At 51.5% G+C, this 20,010-nt stretch overlaps 1 protein-coding gene across 2 annotated transcripts in view; it reads left to right on the top strand.

Moving 5' to 3' along the window:
* MICU1 (mitochondrial calcium uptake 1) overlaps positions 1-20,010 on the top strand; it is a 144,349-nt gene that overhangs the window by 95,374 nt on the left and 28,965 nt on the right. For both annotated transcript variants that reach the window (XM_068140357.1, XM_068140356.1), the window contains 2 exons: positions 8,546-8,628; positions 16,958-17,155. In XM_068140357.1, coding sequence (XP_067996458.1) covers positions 8,546-8,628; positions 16,958-17,155 — 281 coding nt within the window. The remainder of the gene's footprint in view (positions 1-8,545; positions 8,629-16,957; positions 17,156-20,010) is intronic.

Genomic DNA, 20,010 nt, shown 5'->3' with positions numbered 1-20,010 from the left:
AGCCTGTGCTGATATCAAGGGTTGCCCCAACTCAGGTGCATGGCCTTGCTCTTTGCCTTCTTGAACCTCATGAGATTACAGATTGACAGATTGCATTGGGTTAGAAGGGAGCCTCGAAGGTCATCCAAGCAAAGGAGAGCAAATGTGGCTTTCCTCCTCAGTGGGCACTTACTGTCTTTGAGAATGCATTGCTTCTGGTGAGCATAAATGGCAATAAAGAGCAATGGAGTGCTGCAAATTGGCCTGCTGAATAATCTAAAATAGTTAAAAATCACATAATTGACTTAAAGAGGCCTAATCAACCCATCTGATCCCTCAGGGGTTCCCTAGGGCTTCATGCTGATGGAGAGAGTGGGTTTCTTCAGTGTGGTCACTGCTGCTGCTCACCAGCTGTTTGTCTGCTGAAGGCTGCTCATCTTCATAACACTGATGCTTGTGGTTCTGGAGCTGTGTTGGGTTTTTTTTCCCTGCCTCTCCATTCCCAAGCACTTGAAGAAATGAGTTGAGACAAATGTCAGTTACCCCTTGCATGAACTCCTAGGTCAGTTGGGTGCTGGTGGGTGAAAAGCTGGACATGAGCTGGCATCAGGTGCTCACAGCCCAGATCCAGCCATGTCCTGAGCTGATCCCCAGCAGCAGGGGCAGGGAGGGGATTCTGTCCCTCTGCTCTGCTGAAACCCCACCTATAGTGCTGCTGGGGCCAGCTCTGGAATCCTCAGCACAGGAGAGACATGGACCCATTGGAGAAAGGCAGAGGAGGTCACAGCAATGATGGGAGTGCTAGAAGCACTCTGCTGTGAGGCCAGGCTGAGAGCTGGGGTTGTTTAGCCTGGGGATGAGAAGGGTCTGGGGAGACCTTCTAGTGGCCTTCCAGTGCTTAGAGGGGCTGATAAGTAATCTGGGGACAGACTTTTAGCAGGGCCTGTTGCAATGGGACAAGGAGTGATGGTTTAAACTAGAAGAGGAAGATTGAGACTAGAGAGGAGGAAGAAATGTTTTACATGTTTACAGAGTGGTGAGACACTGGCTGAGGTTGCCCAGAGAGGGGGTGGAAGCCCCATCCCTGGAACCATTCCAGGCCAGGTTGTTTGGGGCTGTGAGCAACCTGCTGTAGTTGCAGATGTCCCCTGCTGACTGCAGGGAGTTGGACTAAATGACCTTTAAAGGTCCCTTCCAACCCAATCCATTCAATGCAAAAGCAGCTTGATGTGTAGAGCTGGTGGGGCTATGGATCTCCAGAATGCTTTCAACCAAGAAAGCTGGTGAGGGACTTCTTAGGGTGTCAGGGAGTGATAGAACTAGGGGGATTGGCAAAAGAATAGAAATGGGTAGATTGAGATTGGATGTTAGGAAGAAGTTCTTCCCCAGGAGGGTGGTGAGAGACTGGCACAGGTTGCCCAGGGAGGTGGTGGAAGCCTCCTGCCTGGAGGTGTTCGCAGCCAGGCTGGATGTGGCTGTGAGCAACCTGCTGGAGTGTGAGGTGTCCCTGGGCATGGCAGGGGGGTTGGAGCTGGCCTATCCTTGAGGTCCCTTCCAACCCTAACAATTCTATGGTTCTATGTGTGTACCCTCAAATTCCATACACATTTGCTTTTAACTCCACACTTGCACAGTGAAATTCAACCCAGTCTTTCTAGATAGAGTTACTTATATTTCAAAGCTTATATTTCAAAGACTCATTAATTATATTGATGTGGGCTGTAGTAGCATGTTTTTGTTTGTGTTAATGGAGTGCAGGGATCATTAGTAAGCCACTGACTCCTTCTGCACACCTAAAGACTAGAAATACAACTAGGAAAGGACCTGCAGTTGGTCCTGCCCAGTTCCTAACCCATTGCCCAAAAGAAATGAGTTGTAGTGCAACATCTTGGTTCTTAATTATGGCAAAAATAATGGTGTGGAAGTAGCCTGCAAAATCCCAGGCAGCTGGAAAGGCAGCAGAGCTTTTGGGGGAAATGCAGAAACAGTTTTCTCTTGGAGGCAGGCATTGTGCCCTATGGGAACCAAACAGACTTCTAAATAGGTTTGATCACCATCACAGAAGGAATATTGCAGTCATTTTGAGGTGTCTTAATTAAGGAGGCCATGTGGAAATGGGGGAGCAAGAGTAGGGTCCTGCACCTGGGCTGGAACAATCCTCACTATCAATACAGTCTGGGGGATGAGGTGATAGAAAGCAGCCCAGAGGAAAAGGACTTGGGGGTGCTGATGGATGAGAAGCTGGACCTGAGCAGTCAGTGTGTGCTTGCAGCCCAGAAGGCAAATCACATCCTGGGATCAGATGATGCGTGGCCAGCAGATCCAGAGAGGGGATTCTGCCACTTTGCTCTGCTCTGGTGAGACCTCCCCTGGAGTACTGTGTCCAGGTGTGGAGCTCTTAACACAGGAAGGACATGGACCTGATGGAGAGAGTCCAGAAGAGGGCCATGCAAATAATCAAGGGGTTGAAGCGCCTCTGCTACAAGGACAGGCTGAGGGAGCTGGGGTTGCTCAGCCTGGAGGAGGCTCTGGGGAGACCTAGTAGCAGTCTACCAGTACCTGAAGGGGGCTACAGGAAGGATGGGGACAGACTGTGTGCACAGGCCTGCAGTGACAGGGCAAGGGGCAATGGCTTAAAACCAGAGAAGAGCAGATTTAGAGTGGATATCAGGAAGAAGTTCTTCACTCTGAGGGTGGTGGAACACTGGAACAGGTTGCCCAGGGAGGTGGCTGTGGCCTCATTCCTTTTGATATTCAAGGTGAGGCTCGACGAGGCCCTGGGCAACCTGATGTAGTCAGGGATGTCCCTGCTGACTGCAGGGAGGTCAGACTGGGCCAGACCTTTGGAGGCCCCTTCCACCTGGACCATTCTATGAAATGTAGAGAAGCTGCAGTCATTAATGGTCAAATTGGGGGCAGAAGAAATTAGGAGGAAAAGGAGGGCTACATTTAGCTGGCCAAAGCAGTATCTGCTGCTTTCATGGTCTGCAAGCATCTGGAGGGTGTAAGACCAAGAGGAAGAAGAGAACTGGAGGGTCTACAGACTGATGTAAGCACCCCTTAGATGAGGGGCAGGTTGAGCAAGTGGGGGGTCAGCTGCTGTGGGGATGAATCTTCCCTGCTAAATCTCAAGTCAGAAGCATCACAGCCAGAAGGAGCAGGATGAGCTAATTGTCTTCAGTGCCCTCTGATCTCTCTGGCTCAGACTCAGGTCTGTTGGACTTAAGTGTCATTAGAAGTAATTGGAGTTAGATATGCAGATCAGAGGAGGAAAGAGGCAGTGCCACTCATTAGCTGAAGGAATGAAGTAATTAAATTTGCTAATGTAAAGCCAATTTCCTTCCCTGTCCTTAGAAAATACTGAGCCTGCAGATTTCAGTTAGTTAGTGATTTTCAGTTGCTGCTGAAGTGTGCATTTGAACTTTGCAGATGATGCTCTCTTCTGGAGCTTTGCTAAACTGCCCTTGAACATGTCTGTTTAGAGAAGGCAGAGGAAGGGGATGGGCTTTGTGAGGGCAAGTTGATAAGCATCTTGCTTTCTCTCTTCAACATGTGTCTGCACAAGTGGGATGTGTTGGTACATGTTTCCTTAAAGGAAGGGGAGGGGGGAGGGGGGAAGGCAACCAAAACTCCAGTTTCTAACAAAAAGGAACAGATTTTTCCAATCTCAGAATATGCAGCCCTGTGCCTGGGCACAGAGAATGGGGGAAGAAAGATGAGATCCTAAACTGTTCTTTTTCTAGGGGGTTGGGGAAGCTTAGTGTCACAGTATCACTAAGGTTGGAAGAGACCTCAAAGATCATCAAGTCCAACCTGTCACCACAGACCTCATGACTAGACCATGGCACCAAGTGCCACATCCAATCCCCTCTTGAACACCTCCAGGGATGGGGACTCCACCACCTCCCTGGGCAGCACATTCCAATGACGAACGACTCGCTCGGTGAAGAACTTTCTCCTCATCTCAAGTTTAAACCTCCCCTGGCACATCTTGAGACTGTGTCCCCTTGTTCTGGTGCTGGTTGCCTGGGAGAGGAGGCCAACCCCTTCCTGGCTACAACCTCCCTTCAGGTAGTTGTAGAGGGCAATGAGGTCACCCCTGAGCCTCCTCTTCTCCAGGCTAAGCAACCCCAGCTCCCTCAGCCTCTCCTCATAGGGCTGTGCTCAAGGCCTCTCCCCAGCCTTGTTGCCCTTCTCTGGACACGTTCAAGTGTTTCAATGTCCCTCTTAAACTGAGGGGCCCAGAACTGGACACAGGACTCAAGGTGTGGCCTAACCAAAGCAGAGTCCAGGGGCACAATGACCTCCCTGCTCCTGCTGGCCACACTATTCCTAATGCAGGCCAGGATGCCATTGGCCCTCCTGGCCACCTGGGCACACTGTTGGCTCATATTCAGGTGGCTGTCGATCAGCACCCCCAGGTCCCTCTCTGTTTGGCAACTCTCAGCCACTCTTACCCCAGCCTGTAGCTCTGCATGGGATTGCCGTAGCCAAAGTGCAGCACTTGGCACTTGGACTTGTTGAATGCCATCCCATTGGACTGTGCCCATCTGTCCAGTCTGTCGAGGTCCCTCTGCAGAGCCTTTCTACCCTCTAACTGACCAACATCTGCCCCTAACTTTGTGTCATCTGCAAACTTGCTGATGACTGACTCTACCCTCACCCGCTACCTTCCCTGCTCCTGCTGGCCACACTATTCTTAATGCAGGCCCGAATGCTGTTGGCCTTCTTGGCCACCTGGGCACACTGCTGGCTCGTGCTTGGTGCCATGGTTTAGTTGATTAGCTGGTGTTGGGTGATATGTTGGGCTCAATGATCTCAAAGGTCTTTTGTGACCTGGTTAATTCTATTCTGTTCTAAGGGTCCTTTCCAACTCAAGGCATTGTGTGATCTTCTAACTAGATTAAAGCTTGATACGGTCCCTTATTACCTCAGAGTAGAAATAACTCTTTGGCTTGATTTTGGGGGGCCAGTAAGGAGAAATTGTGTCCAGGCTTTCATCTGGTGCTTGTAATTTGAGTGGATCAAGCTAGATGTGGTGTTGAGATAGAAGGTGCTTAATAGTGTTGCTTCTCAAGGAAATGAGGTATTCAGCTCTGGAAATGGTGGAAGAGGGGAGAGGCTGTGAGGAAGAGGGGAGGGAAGGGAGAGGCTGTGAGGAAGAGGGGAGGGAAGGGAGAGGCTGTGAGGAAGAGGGGAGGGAAGGGAGAGGCTGTGAGGAAGAGGGGAGGGAAGGGAGAGGCTGTGAGGAAGAGGGGAGGGAAGGGAGAGGCTGTGAGGAAGAGGGGAGGGAAGGGAGAGGCTGTGAGGAAGAGGGGAGGGAGGCAGGGGAGGATCCTGAGGAGTGGTTTTGCAGAAAGCCCTTTAATTAGATTGTGTCATAGACTCATGGAATGGCTTAGGTTGGTAGGGACCTTTAAAGGTCATCCAGTCCAAACCCCTGCAGTCAGCAGGGACATCTTCAACTAGACAAGGCTGGTGTGGGGGGCTGCTGGACACCCTGATTCCAGCTCATCTAACACCGAATTGAGGAGGGATGGCCAGCAAAGGGCTCCTTGTGCCAGCAGGCAGGGTGAAGAAGCAGGGTGGAGGCACAGCTGCTGCTGCAGGGGTGTGCAAGGAAGGGAGGATCAGCCAACCACGTGCTGCTGGCAATGGCTGTGGTCACAGGAGCCGTGGCCTGTGCACGTGGTGTTTGGAACTCGGAGCCTGAAGGATTGGCAGGAGGAAAGTGGAGCCCCGGAGCTGCTGACGGCACGGCTCCGTGCGCCAGATAGATCAAGCAGGCAGCGACAGCCCGTTCCTGTCACTGAGTTTAATGTTGTCATACATCTGGCTAAGGCACCAAGTGATTGGGAAAAGTCATCTCATTAACATAGTGGCTGAGTCTGGTCCTGATGAAGTGCTGCACTTCATCACAGCAAGGGGGAAAACAGGAGTCCAACGGAGAGCTACCAGGATGCTGAAGGGACTGCAGCACTGCCCTGTGAGGAGAGGCTGAGGGACCTGGGGCTGGAGAGGAGAAGACTGGGGTGGGGACCTGATCAATGTTTATAAATATCTGAGGGCTGGGGGTCAGGAGGGAGGGGACAGGCTCTGCTCAGCTGCACCCTGGGATAGGACAAGGGGCAATGGATAGAAACTCCAGCACAGGAGCTTCCACCTCAGCATGAGGAGAAACTTCTGCACTCTGAGGGTCACAGAGCACTGGAACAGGCTGCCCAGAGAGGTTGTGGAGTCTCCTTCTCTGGAGACTTTCCAGACCCCTCTGGATGCATTCCTGTGTGACCTGTGCTGGATTCCATGGTCCTGATCTGGCAGGGGGGTTGGGCTTCCCAGAGGCTCCCTTACAGCCCCTAACATCCTGTGATGTAAAAACCTCCTGGCCTTAAATTGAAGCTGTAACTAAGGTACAACCACAGTTCAGTTAATTCCATCTTAATTGTATTTTCTCTGAGTGATTTCTCCCTCCCACCTTCATCTAGGAGGTGCCTTAATGCAGAATATTAGTTGCAGAAGCTCAGTTATACTTTTTGAGCATCCACAAGAAATAGTAGAGGTCAATTGCAACAGATGAGATTGAAAGAGGATGAACCTCACCAGTGACCTACATCCTCCTGCCAGATTTGGGTGGGAAAAAGCCATCCTCAGAACAAAAAAAAAGGGGCTAGATTTTAACTGAGCATTTAATATGACACCTATAGATTCATAGAATGGTTGAGGTTGGAAAGGACCTTAAAGGCCATCCAGTTCCAACCCCAGTTCCACAGATTGCATGGGGTTTGAAGGGGCCCTCAAAGGTCATAGTATCATACTATCATAGTGTCAGTCAGGGCTGGAAGGGACCACAAGGATCAGCTAGCTCCAACCCCCCTGTCATGGGCAGGGACACCCCACACTAGATCAGCCTGGCCAGAGCCTCAGCCAGCATGGGCTTAAACACCTCCAGGGACAGGGCCCCAACCACCTCCCTGGACAACCCATTCCAGGGCTTCACCACTCTCATGGGGAAGAACTTCCTCCTCACCTCCAGCCTGAATCTCCCCACCTCCAGCTTCACACACAGGTTGCCCAGGGAGGTGGTGGAAGCCTCATCTTTGGAGGTTCTTAAGGCCAGGCTGGATGTGGCTGTGAGCAACCTGCTGGAGTGTGAGGTGTCCCTGCCCATGGCAGGGGGGTTGGGAGTAGATAATCCTTGAGGTCCCTTCCAACCCTAACAATTCTGTGATTCTAAGTGGAAAAGTACTGGAATTCTTTGGAGGGATGCAGAGGAAAAGAACATGGTGTTGTGTGATGGGTGGCTGGGAAGTGATGTTTTTGCAGTGCTCTGGTTAAATAAACCATGACAAGACAGCCTAAATGCAGTGAAAGATAAGGTACTGTGCTGTCTCCAATGTGTCTCAGCTGGGGAGCTCCAGCTCATGTCTTATCTCTGCCTCTGGACTGAGGCAGAGTTGGTAATGGCTTCTTTAAATCAGCCTAGTCAGATGAGCTGAGTCTGGAAGAGCATTACCCAAAGTCCAGGCCTGCTCCTCACCCACTGGCTGCTTCACAAAGCTTGGAGAGGGCTCTGCAGTGCCAGAGCAACGTCCTCTGGCCAGATTGGTAGGAGAGCGATGGGGCAGGCTGCAGCTCTCGCTGCTGTGGCAATTTCTGTTGATTGTCATAGTATCAGTCAGGGTTGGAAGGGGCCACAAGGATCAGCTAGTTCCAACCCCCCTGCCATGGGCAGGGACACCCCACACTAGATCAGCCTGGCCAGAGCCTCAGCCAGCCTGGGCTTAAACACCTCCAGGGACAGGGCCTCGACCACCTCCCTGGACAGCCCATTCCTCCTCACATCCAGCCTGAATCTCCCCACCTCCAGCTTCATTCCATCCCCCTGGTCCTATCACTACCTGAGATCCTGAGCAGTCCCTCCCCAGCCTTCCTGTAGCCCCCTTCAGATACTGGAAGGCCACAATGAGGTCACCTCAGAGCCTTCTCTTCTGCAGACTGAACAGCCCCAACTCCTTCAGTCTGTCCTCACAGGAGAGGTGCTCCAGCCCTCTGCTCATCCTCCTGGCCCTTCTCTGGACACCTTCCAGCACCTCCAGATCCCTCTTGTAATAGTGGCTCCAGAACTGGAGGCAGTACTCCAGGTGGGGTCTCCCCAGAGCTGAGTAGAATAGAATAGAATAAACCAGGTTGAAAGAGACCTTCAAGATCATCGTGTCCAACCCTTTAACCCATCCAACCCACCTAAACAACTAACCCATGGCACCAAGAGAATCACCCATGGTGTCTTGCTGGTGTGCTTTTTCCACCTATAAATGAAACAACTTTTGTGCAAGAGAATTCTCCTCCTCCTCCCAAGCTCCTTTGGCAAAAGGAATACCGTGAAGCTCGTACCTGAAAGTTCCCGAGAGCTGCATTTTCCTCTTGAAAGAATTATGGAAAATTCCTTTTGGATAGACCCAGCCTGAACTTGTGCCTCTTTTATTAAGCTTCTGTGCCTTCATTAACTGCTCTCTGGTTTTTAACTGTGAGTTTTTGTGCTGTGCTTTGGTGTGTTTTTTTCCTGTAGCTCCCCAGAGGAATTTTGAAATCGCCTTCAAGATGTTCGATCTGAACGGCGACGGCGAGGTGGACATGGAAGAGTTTGAGCAGGCAAGTTGAACAGCAGGCTGACTTCTTAATGCTGTGGCAGCTTAGCCATAAGTACAGCACACTACTGGGACCTCACTGGGATTTATATTTAGGGGTTAGTGCTGGTTTCTGTCTCTTCCTTCTCTGCTCCGTCATGTTGCCTCAGTGCTTGCTGCTTCTCTTGGGCCACTTGCTATAAATGGGGAGAGCTTGTGGCAGAGCAGGTCTGTTAATTCCTTCCCTTCAGGCAGGGGCTGGTCTCTTCTCCCAGGCAACCAGCACCAGAACAAGAGGGCACAGTCCCAAGCTGTGCCAGGGGAGGTTCAGACTGGATGTTAGGAAGAAATTCTTCCTGTGGGTATGATGTCATGATGAGGAGTTTGCTTCAGGGCTGCCTCATGTATCTGCTGAACTGGATGTTTCCAGATAGAAGCTTTGGACTGTGAGGAGAACAGAGTGTGTTTATCTCCAAGGTCCTATCCCTTCACATGACAGCTTGCAATGTAAACCCAGGAGTTTGGTCTTTTTCCTTCACAGAAGGAAGGGTTGGAAGGGACCTCAGGACATCATCCAGTCCTACCCCCCTGTTAAAGCACAGCAGCTTGCCCAAGATCACAATGGCCAGGTGGGTTTGGAATCTTTCCAGAGGAGGAGACTCCACAACCTCTCTGGGCAGCCTGCTCCAGGGCTCCAGCACACAAAGAATTTTCTCCTCATATTGAGATGGAACATCTGGGGTTCCAATTTGTGCCTGTTGCCCCTTGTCCTGCCACTGAAAAGAGCATGGCCTTGTCCTCTTAGCCTCCACCCTTAAGCTCTTGCTGAGCATTGATCAGATCCCCTCTCAGGCTGCTCTTCTCCAGGCTAAGCAGCCCCAGGTGTCTCAGCCTTTCCTTTTCATCCAGTCCCCTCAGCATCTTTGTGGGTCCTCTATTGGACTCTCTCCAGTAGTTTCCTGCCTCTCTCAAACTAGAGAGTTCACTACTGGACCCAGTACTCCAGATGTGGCCTCCCTAGGGCAGAGTAGAGTGGGAAGAGAACATTCCTTGCCCTGCTGGCCACACAGCAGTGTCCAAATTCTGCGCTGCCTCCCTACAACCTGTGGATTTAGGTATAAAAAATTCCTCATTTCCCCAGCCATTCTCTCTCCTGTTTTGCACAGTGCATGAAGGCAGCACTCCACTGCTGATAACATTTAACAATTCCAAAGGTGTTTTGCAGCAGTTACAAATGTCCTGGAGCAGGGATGAATGGATGCAGGAGCAGGGGGGAAGGATTAACGATGTGGTGACGCCAGGGAACGAAGGCAGGTGTCGTGTTTGCCTTCCTTATTAGACACGTGAAGGAACAATGTTTCCTGAGGATTAATGTCTTGGGAGCATTCTGAAGATGAAAGCAGAAAATTGAATGCAATCCTTTCAGCTCATCCAGCAGGCAAAGGGAGGTTCTGTGTGCATTTAGTCATGCAGAAATCCATAGGAAGGGGAAGGTATTTTGGTTGAGCTCCTTAGGTGCGTCACTGCCTGCGTATGAAGGAATGAAATTCCTGCTCAGCATCAGAGTATCTTGGTGAAGACTGATCTTTAGTGCATCTGAGTCAAAAGGATGAATCACTGAATGCATCAGGTTGGAAGAGACCCCCGAAGCTCATCTTTGCCCAGCCTCCCTGCAGTCAGCAGAGACACCTCCAACTTGATCAGGTTGCCCAGGACCTCATCAAGATTGACCTCGAATGTCTCCAGGGAAGGGGCCTCTGCCCCATCCCTGGGCAGCCTGTTCCAGGGTTTTTCTGTTCAAGAGGGGATTGGATGTGGCACTTGGTGCCATGGTCTAGTCATGAGGTCTGTGGTGACAGGTTGGACTTGATGATCTTTGAGGTCTCTTCCAACCTTGGTGCTTCTGTGATACAACTACCTGCAGGGAGGTTGTAGCCAGGTGGGGGTTGGTCTCTTCTCCCAGGCCAGCAGCACCAGAACAAGAGGACACAGTCTCAAGCTATGCCAGGGGAAGTTTAGGCTGAAGGTGAGGAGAAAGTTCTTCACAGAGAGTTGTTAGCTGTTGGAATGTGCTGCCCAGGGAGGTGGTGGAGTCCCCATCCCTGGAGGTGTTCAAGAGGGGATTGGATGTGGCACTTGGTGCCATGGTTTAGTAGTCATGAGGTCTGTGGTGACAGGTTGGACTTGATGATCTTTGAGGTCTCTTCCAACCTTGGTGATACTGTGCTACTGTCACTGTACAAAACTTCCTCCTAATGTCCAGCCTAAATCTACCCTGCTCCAGTTTCAGACCATTGCCCCTTATCCTGTCACCACAGGCCTTCCTAAACAGTCCCTCCTCAGCCTTCCTGTAGGTCCCCTTTGGATACTGAAATGCAGCTACACAGTCTCCCTGGAGCCTTCTCTTCTCCAGGCTGATCAAACCCAACCCTCACAGCCTGTCCTTGTAGGAGAGGTGCTCCATCCCTCTGGTCATCATGTTCAGGTTCTGTCTGAAGATGAGGAGAAACTTCTTTGGTGTGAGGTTGCTGGAGCCCTGGAGCAGGCTGCCCAGAGAGGTTGTGGAGTCGTCTTCTCTGGAGTGATTCCACAGGATGTCAGGGGTTGGAAGGGACCCAAAGAGATCATCAAGTCCAACCCCCCTGCCAGAGCAGGGCCGTAGAATCTAGCTCAGGTCACAGAGGAATGCATCCAGCTGGGCCTTGAAAGTCTCCAAAGAAGGAGACTCTACAACCTCTCTGGGCAGCCTGCTCCAGGGCTCTGTGACCCTTAGAGTAAAGAAGTTGCCTCTTGTGTTGAGGTGAAACTTCCTGTGGTACAGCTTACATCCACTGCTCCTTGTCCTAAGATTCCAGACCCCCCTGGACATTGTGATGTTGGGTAACCTGCTCTGAGTGACCCTACTTTAGGCAGACTAAATGGTCTCCAGAGGTCACTTCCAACCCCCACCCTGCTGGCATTCTGTGTGATTCTGTTGGCAGCTCTATCCCACGAACATCTCACCTGGCAGGGGCACCTGGAGCTGGCCCTTCCAGGGGATTATGCACTAGATGAGGCATCAGTTTAAAAGGACAACATCAGTTTGGAGAGAATGGGAAGTAAAAGGAGGGCAAGGAGAAGGTCCTCAGCCAGGCTTTGTACCATCCCTGCTGGCTGTGAGCACGTTGCAGTGAATTTCGTAGCCTGTTTCCACACATTGTCTTTGGAGGCAGCCAGCAGCAAGCCTCTCTTCTCATTAAGGTCTGAAAAACCTCAAGAATATTTATCAAGGAAGAAGATTATTGGCAGTCATTTAGCCAATATGTGAATTGAATTGGAGGCTTTAACTACCCTAATAAGCAAACATTTAATTTCTTCAGGCCTCATTTATTTTGCTGCTGCTGTACCTGCGTAGTGCATAGCTCTGAGCATCTTGGTGCCTGCATCAGTGTCACCTTCAACTTCTCATCCCACAGCAAGTGAATTGCTGGTTTACTTTTCCAGCTCTAATTAAAAGCCAGATGACAAGCACTGAACTCACAGGCAGTGCTGCTTTTTGATTTCTTTTCAAAGCATTAACTATTTTTGTTGAATTTTGTTTTAATTATTATCACAGTATCACCAAGGCTGGAAGAGACCTCAAAGATCATCAACTCCAACCTGTCACCACAGCCCTCATGACTAGACCATGGCACCAAGTGCCACATCCAATCCCCTCTTGAATGCCTCCAGGGATGGTGACTCCACCACCTCCCTGCACAGCACATCCCAATGGCTAACAACTCTCTCTGGGAAGAACTTTCTCCTCACCTCCAGCCTAAACTTCCCCTGGTGCAGCTTGAGACTGTGTCCTCTTGTTCTGGTGCTGGTTGCTTGAAAGAAGAGACCAACTCCCTCCAGGCTACAACCTCCCTTCAGGTAGTTGTAGAGGGCAATGAGGTCTCCTCTGAGTCTCCTCTTCTCCAGGCTAAGCAACCCCAGCTCCCTCAGCCTCTCCTCACAGGCCTGTGCTCCAGACCCCTCCCCAGCTTTCTTGCCCTTCTCTGGACACCTTCCAGAATCTCAACATCTTTCCTAACCTGATGGGCCCAGAACTGGACACAGGACTCAAGGTGCAGCCTAACCAGTGCAGAGTCCAGGGGCACAATGCCCTCCCTGCTCCTGCTGGCCACACTGTTCCTAATACAGGCCAGGATGCTATTGGCCTTTTTGGCCTCCTGGGCACACTGCTGGCTCATGCTTAGGCAGCTGTCAATCAGCACCCCCAGGTTGGGTTTTTTTCCCCCCCTCTTTCTTTTTCCCCCTCCTTGTCTGCTGCAAAAGATGAGATGGATCCCAAAAGCTCAGGCTGAAATACATCCAACATCCTGCGCAGCCTCTCCGTGCTTCGCATCCCTGTCTGATTGATGAGCCACGGGGGTGGACAGCACTGGCTGGACTTAGAAGACAACTTTTTGTGGTGGTTGCTTGTCTTTCTGGGGCCAAAAAAATAAAAAGAAAAAGCCCTTCATGAGAACCAGCCAAATAATTTTGGCTCTGGTGCCCACAGATGGCTTTTCAAACTGTCCAAGGCTTGTTACGGATGGGGAGAGAAAAGAGAGGGAGGGGGGTAGGACGCTGTGTAAATAACACCCAGGGAAGGATGCTCCAGCCAACAAGTCTGCAGAGGGGGTAAACACTCTCTGCTGCAGATCCTGGGGCCATTTGCCAAGCTGGTCATCAACTGCATTGCTTCAGACAGTTGATAAATATTTGTCTCCCAAGAAGTGCAGGCAGAGCTTTGCAGTCAGCAGCGCTGCCCAGAGCACGACAAGGAGCTGCTGTTTACGGTGCAATAAATCCTTCCTCACTCCACAGAGGGGTCTGAAAAGAAAACAAAAACATCCCCCGAGTCCTCTTTCCTGTAATTGTTTTCTTTTGTTGTTTTGTTTCCCACACACACACACACTCTGACTCAGGTTGATTCTGCCCCTGCACTCAGCACTGGTTAGGCAACACCTTCAGTCTTGTGTCCAGTTCTGGGCCCCTCCATTCAAGAAAGATGTTGAGATGCTGGAATGTGTCCAGAGAAGGGCAACAAAGAGCTGGTGAAGAGCCTGGGGTATAAACCCTATGAGGAGCAGCTGAGGGAGCTGGGGTTGGTTAGTCTGGAGAAGAGGAGGCTCAGGGGAGACCTTCTTGCTCTCTCCAACTCCCTTCAGGGAGGTTGTAGCCAGGTGGGGGTTGGTCTCTTCTCCCAGGCACCCAGCACCAGAACAAGAGGACACAGTCTCAAGCTGTGAAGGGGGAAGTTGAGGCTTGATCTCAGAAAGCTCTTCCCAGGAAGAGAGCTTGCCCACTGGGATGTGCTGCCCAGCGAGGGGATGGGGTCGACATCCCTGGAGGTGTTTAAGACCAGCCTGAATGAGGCACTTAGTGCCATGGTCTGGTTGATTAGTTAGGGCTGGGTGATGGGTTGGACTTCATGACCTTGGAGTTCTCTTCCAACCTGGCTGATTCTGTGATTTTCCTTGTAGTGGAGGAATAGCCCTGTAGTCTGTGTTTTGGAGGGCAGCATTTCAAGCAAGGTGAGGCTGGCAGCGATATGAAATGTTCCTCTCTGCTGCATCCCCTTTGGGGTTGTTTCAGCACTCACTTCTCATTAGGGGGGAAAAGAATGAGCACCCCATATACCACAATAATGAGCTTCTGGCATCCTCTTGACAGCTGCAGTTCTTGGCAGCTGTCTTCTTTCCTCCTTTCCAGCTTTTATCAGCAGGAGGAAGAGGCTGAAATCCAAGCAGCAGTGTTTGAAAGTGCTGAGACCCTGGCACAGGTTGGCCAAAGAGGTGGTAGATGCCACATACCTTGAAGCATTCCAGGGCAGGTTGGATGGGGCCCTGAGCAGCCTGCTCTGGTTGAGGATAGCCCTGCTCAGTACAGAAGGCAATCATCAAAGGACCCTTCCCACCTAAACTAGTCTATGATTTGATGATTCTGTGTTTGTTGGAGCTTCAGGAAGCCTGTGCTGTCAAGGCTGAGTGCTGCACTCCACATCAGGTGGCTTCCCTCCACTCTTGTCCTTAATCTGAAGCCTTCTGCTGCCTTGTTGAAAGAGATCAGTTATCAATAAATGTTTATAAAGATCTGAGGGCTGGGTGTCAAGAGGGAGGGGACAGGCTCTGCTCAGTTGCACCCTGTCCTGAGAGGACACAGGGCACGGGAGAGAAACTACAGCACAGGAGAATAGAATAGAATAGGCCACACCACACCAGGTTGGAAGAGACCTTCAAGACCATCACATTCAACCTATCATCCAACACCACCCAAACAATATGTTTCACCTCAACATGAGGAGGAACTTCTCCACTATGAGGGTCATGGGGAACTGGAACAGGCTGCCCAGAGAGGTTGTGGAGTCTTCTCTGGAGACTTTCCAGACCCAGCTGGATGCATTCCAGTGTGACCTGCTTTGTGGTCCTGCTTTGGCAAGGGGGATTGGACTTGATGAACTCTAGAGTCCCTTCCAACCCCTAGCATTCTATGATTGCATGACTTCAACCTTCACTTCAACCTCCTTTCAGGGGGTTGTAGAGAGCAATGAGGTCTCCCCTCAGCCTCCTTTCCTCCAGGCTAAACAACCCCAGTTCCCTCCGGTGATCCTCATCAGACCTTTTCTCCAGACCCTTCAGCTCTGTTGCAGATGCAGTACATGGGAGTGCATCATCTCCCCCTTCCCTGTTACTGTGTGACCTGCACTATAATTCCAGGGCCCTGCTCTGGCAGGGGCGTTGGACTTGATGATCTCCTGAGGTCCCTTCCAACCCCTAACATCCTGTGATCCTGTGAACCCTGGCTTCTCACATCCCAGCAATAATTCAGATGAGTAGGTGCTGGAAAGGGGTGGTGAGATACTTGTGGGTACATTTGGCTTGGCTGCCCTCTTAAATTAGCACAGAACCCTTAAAATAAGAAGCTGGTGGAGTTTTCAGGCTTGACACCCACAGCCCTGGGTCAGAGGAGCTTCCAGCCATGGCACAGAGCAGCAGGCAGCAAGGACAGGGTGCCTTTAGGTGAAGATCCCCTGGGTTTGTGCACAAGGGGAAAGGAAACATGGTGTGAGCTGTCTGAGGTTGGTGTCAGCTAACAAGGATGAGCAGTGAAGGAGGAGTTGGGAGGTCTAAAAGGCTTTTTCCTCCCCTGCAGTTGCCTTGGCTTTCTCTCCTCTCCTGACATTGCTGGGAGCAAGCTGCTCTCTGCTGACCAGGTGTAGGATCAGTGCTGGAATCCTGCAGACTGGGTGTATTAGCTCTTATTTCATTTTAAAACTTGGGTGTATTATTTCTTATTGAATTTTCAGCATTTCATTCTGAAATGCTGTCCTTAAAGAGGAGTGAAAAGACCTCAAAGCCTAAGTTCAGCTGAATTCTTGATTTGTGACTTGTAAGAATTATTCCTAGGCTGGGGGGAGTGATGGAGGATCACAGAGTCCCAGCATGGTAGGGATTGGAAGGGACCTCTGGAGATCAGCTAGTCCAACCTCCCTGCTAAAGCAGGGTCACCCACAGCAGCTTGTTCAGGCTCTTCAGCATCTTCATCTCTGTGGGTGCCAGGGACAGTGGCACAGCGTGCACCCTCAGCAAGTTTGCTGCTGACACCAAGCTGTGTGGTGCAGCAGACAGGCTGGAGGGAAGGGAGGCCATCCAGAGGGACCTGGACAGGCTGGAGAGGTGGGCACAAGCCAACCTCAGGAGGTTCAACATGACCAAGGGCAGGGTCCTGCAGCTGGGTCAAGGCAATCCCAGGCACAAATCCAGGCTGGCCAGGGACTGGCTGGAAAGCAGCCCTGAGGAGAGAGACTTGGGGGTGCTGGGGGAGGAGAAGCTCACCAGGAGCTCTCAGTGTGCACTTGCAGCCCAGAAAGTCAATCAGATCCTGGGCTGCATCAGGAGAAGTGTGGCCAGAAGGGCAAGGGAGGTGATTCTCCCCCTCTGCTCAGCTCTGGGGAGTTGTTCAGTCTGCAGAAGAGAAGGCTCCCAGGTGACCTCATTGTGGCCTTCCAGTATCTGAAGGGGGCTACAGGAAGGCTGGGGAGGGACTGCTCAGGATCTCAGGTAGGGATAGGACTAGGGGGAATGGAATGAAGCTGGAGGTGGGGAGATTGAGGCTGGAGGTGAGGAGGAAGTTCTTCCCCATGAGAGTGGTGAAGCCCTGGAATGGGTTGTCCAGGGAGGTGGTTGGGGCCCTGTCCCTGGAGGTGTTTAAGGCCAGGCTGGCTGAGGCTCTGGCCAGGCTGATCTAGTGTGGGGTGTCCCTGCCCATGGCAGGGGACTTGGACCTAGCTGATCCTTGTGGTCCCTTCCAACCCTGACTGATACTATGATTCTCCTTTTCAGGTGCAGAGCATCATTCGCTCCCAGACCAGCATGGGCATGCGCCACAGGGACCGCTCCACCACGGGCAACACCCTGAAAACTGGCTTCAGCTCTGCACTCACAACCTACTTCTTTGGGGCAGATCTGAAGGGCAAGTTGACCATCTCCCACTTCCTGGAGTTCCAGCGCAAGCTGCAGCACGACATTCTGAAGCTGGAGGTTTGCCTTCCTGTTGTCTGGGGGAGAGCAGTGCAGCATGGACCATGCTACACAGAATTGGCAGGGCTGGAAGGAACCCCAAGGATCATCTAGCTCCACCCCCCCTGCCCCTGGCAGGGAATACTTTCCACTAGATCAGAGTCTTTCCACCAGAGCCACGTCCAGTCTGGACTTAACCTCCAGGGATGGGCATTCCTCCGCCAGCTCCCTGGGCAACCTGTGCCAGTGTCTCACCACCCTCATGGGGAAGAACTTCTTCCTAACATCTCCTCTGCTCTAACTTGGATCCATTCCCCCTAGTCCTATCACTAAAAAGTCCCTCCCCAGCTTTCTTGTAGCTCCCTTCAGATACTAGAAGGCCACAAGAGGGTCTCCTCAGAGCCTTCTCTTCTCCAGACTGAACAACTCCAACTCTCTCAGTCTGTCCTCACAGGAGAGGTGCTCCAGCCCTCTGCTCATCCTCCTGGCCCTTCTCTGGACACATTCCAGCACCTCCAGATCCTTCTTGTAATAGGGGCTCCAGAACTGGACACAGTGCTCCAGGTGGGGTCTCAGCAGAGTGGGACAGAGGGGGAGAATCCCCTCCCTGGCCCTGCTGGCCACACTTCTCTTGCTGCAGCCCAGGCTCTGGTTGGCTTTCTGGGCTGCAAGTACACACTGGAGGCTCATGTTGAGCTTCTCATCCCCCAGCATCCCCTAGGCCTTTTCATGCCCCATGATGGTATTTCTGGAGGAAGTGCAAGAGTGTGGGAAGGGTTCAGAGGGAATTGCTACAGCTGCAGCTCAAAGCACTGATGAATCAGATCTGCTGTTAAATTCCTGATGAACCTTGTGGTGCCTGTGGCACTCCCTAGGAACATCTCCAACATGCACATGCTCAGGGGCTGTATCACTGTTGTCAGCCTCTGACTCTAGCTTCAAGGTATGTTGCTAACCAGCAGCCTCAGCTCTGGAAGGGAAGAGGAATTTGGCATTGAGGCTTCCCCCCTCACAAAGCCCTTACTGGAGTCAGGGCCTGAATGGATTTCCTACCAAGAAGGCGGTCAGGTTTATTCCCACAAATCCATCTTCCATCTCCCTCTTCTGTGCTGAATGTGTTTGAAGTGTGAGGGACTAGAAAGAAGGCTGATGGCCATGACCTTGTGGTGGACAGCCATGGAGGTGGGGTGGGTGGCAGAATTTTGTGATGTCTCCAGTTAAAAATTGGGTTGCAGGATCATTTGGGTTGGGAGAGACCTTAAAGATCATCTAGTTTCCAGCTCCCCTTGCCCTGGGGACCAGGCTGCTCATTGCTCTGCCCAACATGGCCTTGAACATTTCCAGAGAGGGAGCATCCACAACCTCCCTGGGCAGCCTCTTCCAGTGCCTCACCACCCTCTCTGGAAAGGATTTCTTCCTAATCTCCAGTCTGAATCTGCCCCCCTCAAGCTTCAACCCATTGCCCTCCATCCTGTTACTATAAGCCCTTGTCAAAAAGCCATCCCCAACTTCCTTGTAGATTTCCATCATCTAACCACCATAGATAGCTGTTGAGCCTGGAGAAGAGCAGCCTGAGAGGGGATCTGATCAATGCTCAGCAAGAGCTAAAAGGCAAAGGGCAAGAGGATGGGGCCAGACTTTTTTTCAGCAGTGCTCAGCCCCAGGACAAGACAGGACAAATTGGAGTCCAGGAGGTTCCATCTGAACAGGAGTTAAAACTTCTTTGCTGTGTGGGTGCTGGAGCCTGGAGGAGGCTGCCCAGAGAGGTTGTGGAACCTTGTTCTCAGGAGAGATTCCAAAGCCACCTGGACATTGTGATCCTGGGCAACCTGCTGTAGGTGAGCCTGCTCTAGCCCTTGTTGAACTGCATGAGGTTCTCCTTTGCTCAAGTCTCCAGCCTGTCTAGGTCTCACTGGACATTCCTCCACTGCATGACATTGCCAGACACAGCTCTTCTCAGAGCTGGCAAGGAATGACTGTGATTCATGAAGATGTTTCAGGTGCAGCCATCTTTGCATAACCTTTTTTAATTGCTCATTAAAGCCTAACAAGTTGCTGGTGATGGGAATGATCCTTGCAGGCAGCAGTGGCATGCCAAGGTCAATGAAACCTCAGAAAGCTTCCATCAAACACCTGCTCTGCTGAGAGTGCTCTGCCACTGACAAGTGTACATTTTTAACCTGGCTGCCACAGATTCACTTCAGCTGCTCTCAGAGAGCAGAGGGAGTGTGCAAGCAGGGGAAGCATTGGGAAGATTGGCATTTTCTCATGTGAAAATAGCTCCTGTGGCTTTATCCAAGATCACAGGGTCATAGGATGTTAGAAATTGGAAGGGACCTCTGAAGATCATCAAGTCCAACCCCCCTGCCAGAGCAGGACCATAGAATCTAGCACAGGTCACACAGGAAAGCATCCAGATGGGTCTGGAATGTCCCCAGAGCAGGAGACTCCACAACCTCTCTGGGCAGCCTGTTCCAGTGCTCTGTGGCCCTCACAGTGCAGAAGTTCCTCCTCAGGTTGAGGTGGAACCTCCTGTGCTGGAGTTTCTATCCATAACCCCTTATCCTATCACAGGGTACAACTGAGCAGAACCTGTCCCCTGCCTCTTGACCCCCAGCCCTCAGGTATTTATAAACATTTATTAGATCCCCTCTAAGATAAGAAAGAGAAGCAAGCTGCTGCTGCTTGCATTGGGAGTGCTCTTCCTGACCTGACCCAGCTGCACAACCCAGGCTTGAGTCCAGGCAGTGAGGCTGGGGAGGGAGTTAATGGGCAATTAAATAATTAGGCTGCTCTAGCTAGTTCTACCAGGCTCGGAAGTGGCTTCCAAAGCTTAGGCCTTGGCAGTGCTGCCTGCTTGTCCCTGCTGGAGCAGG

Source organism: Melanerpes formicivorus, unplaced genomic scaffold, assembly GCF_026170545.1.
Source record: "Melanerpes formicivorus ecotype bairdi unplaced genomic scaffold, bMelFor1.0.p_v2 SCAF_6, whole genome shotgun sequence".
Lineage (NCBI taxonomy): Eukaryota > Metazoa > Chordata > Aves > Piciformes > Picidae > Melanerpes > Melanerpes formicivorus.
The sequence above is the reverse complement of the archived record's forward strand: the minus strand, read 5'-3'. Positions and strand labels throughout refer to the sequence as shown.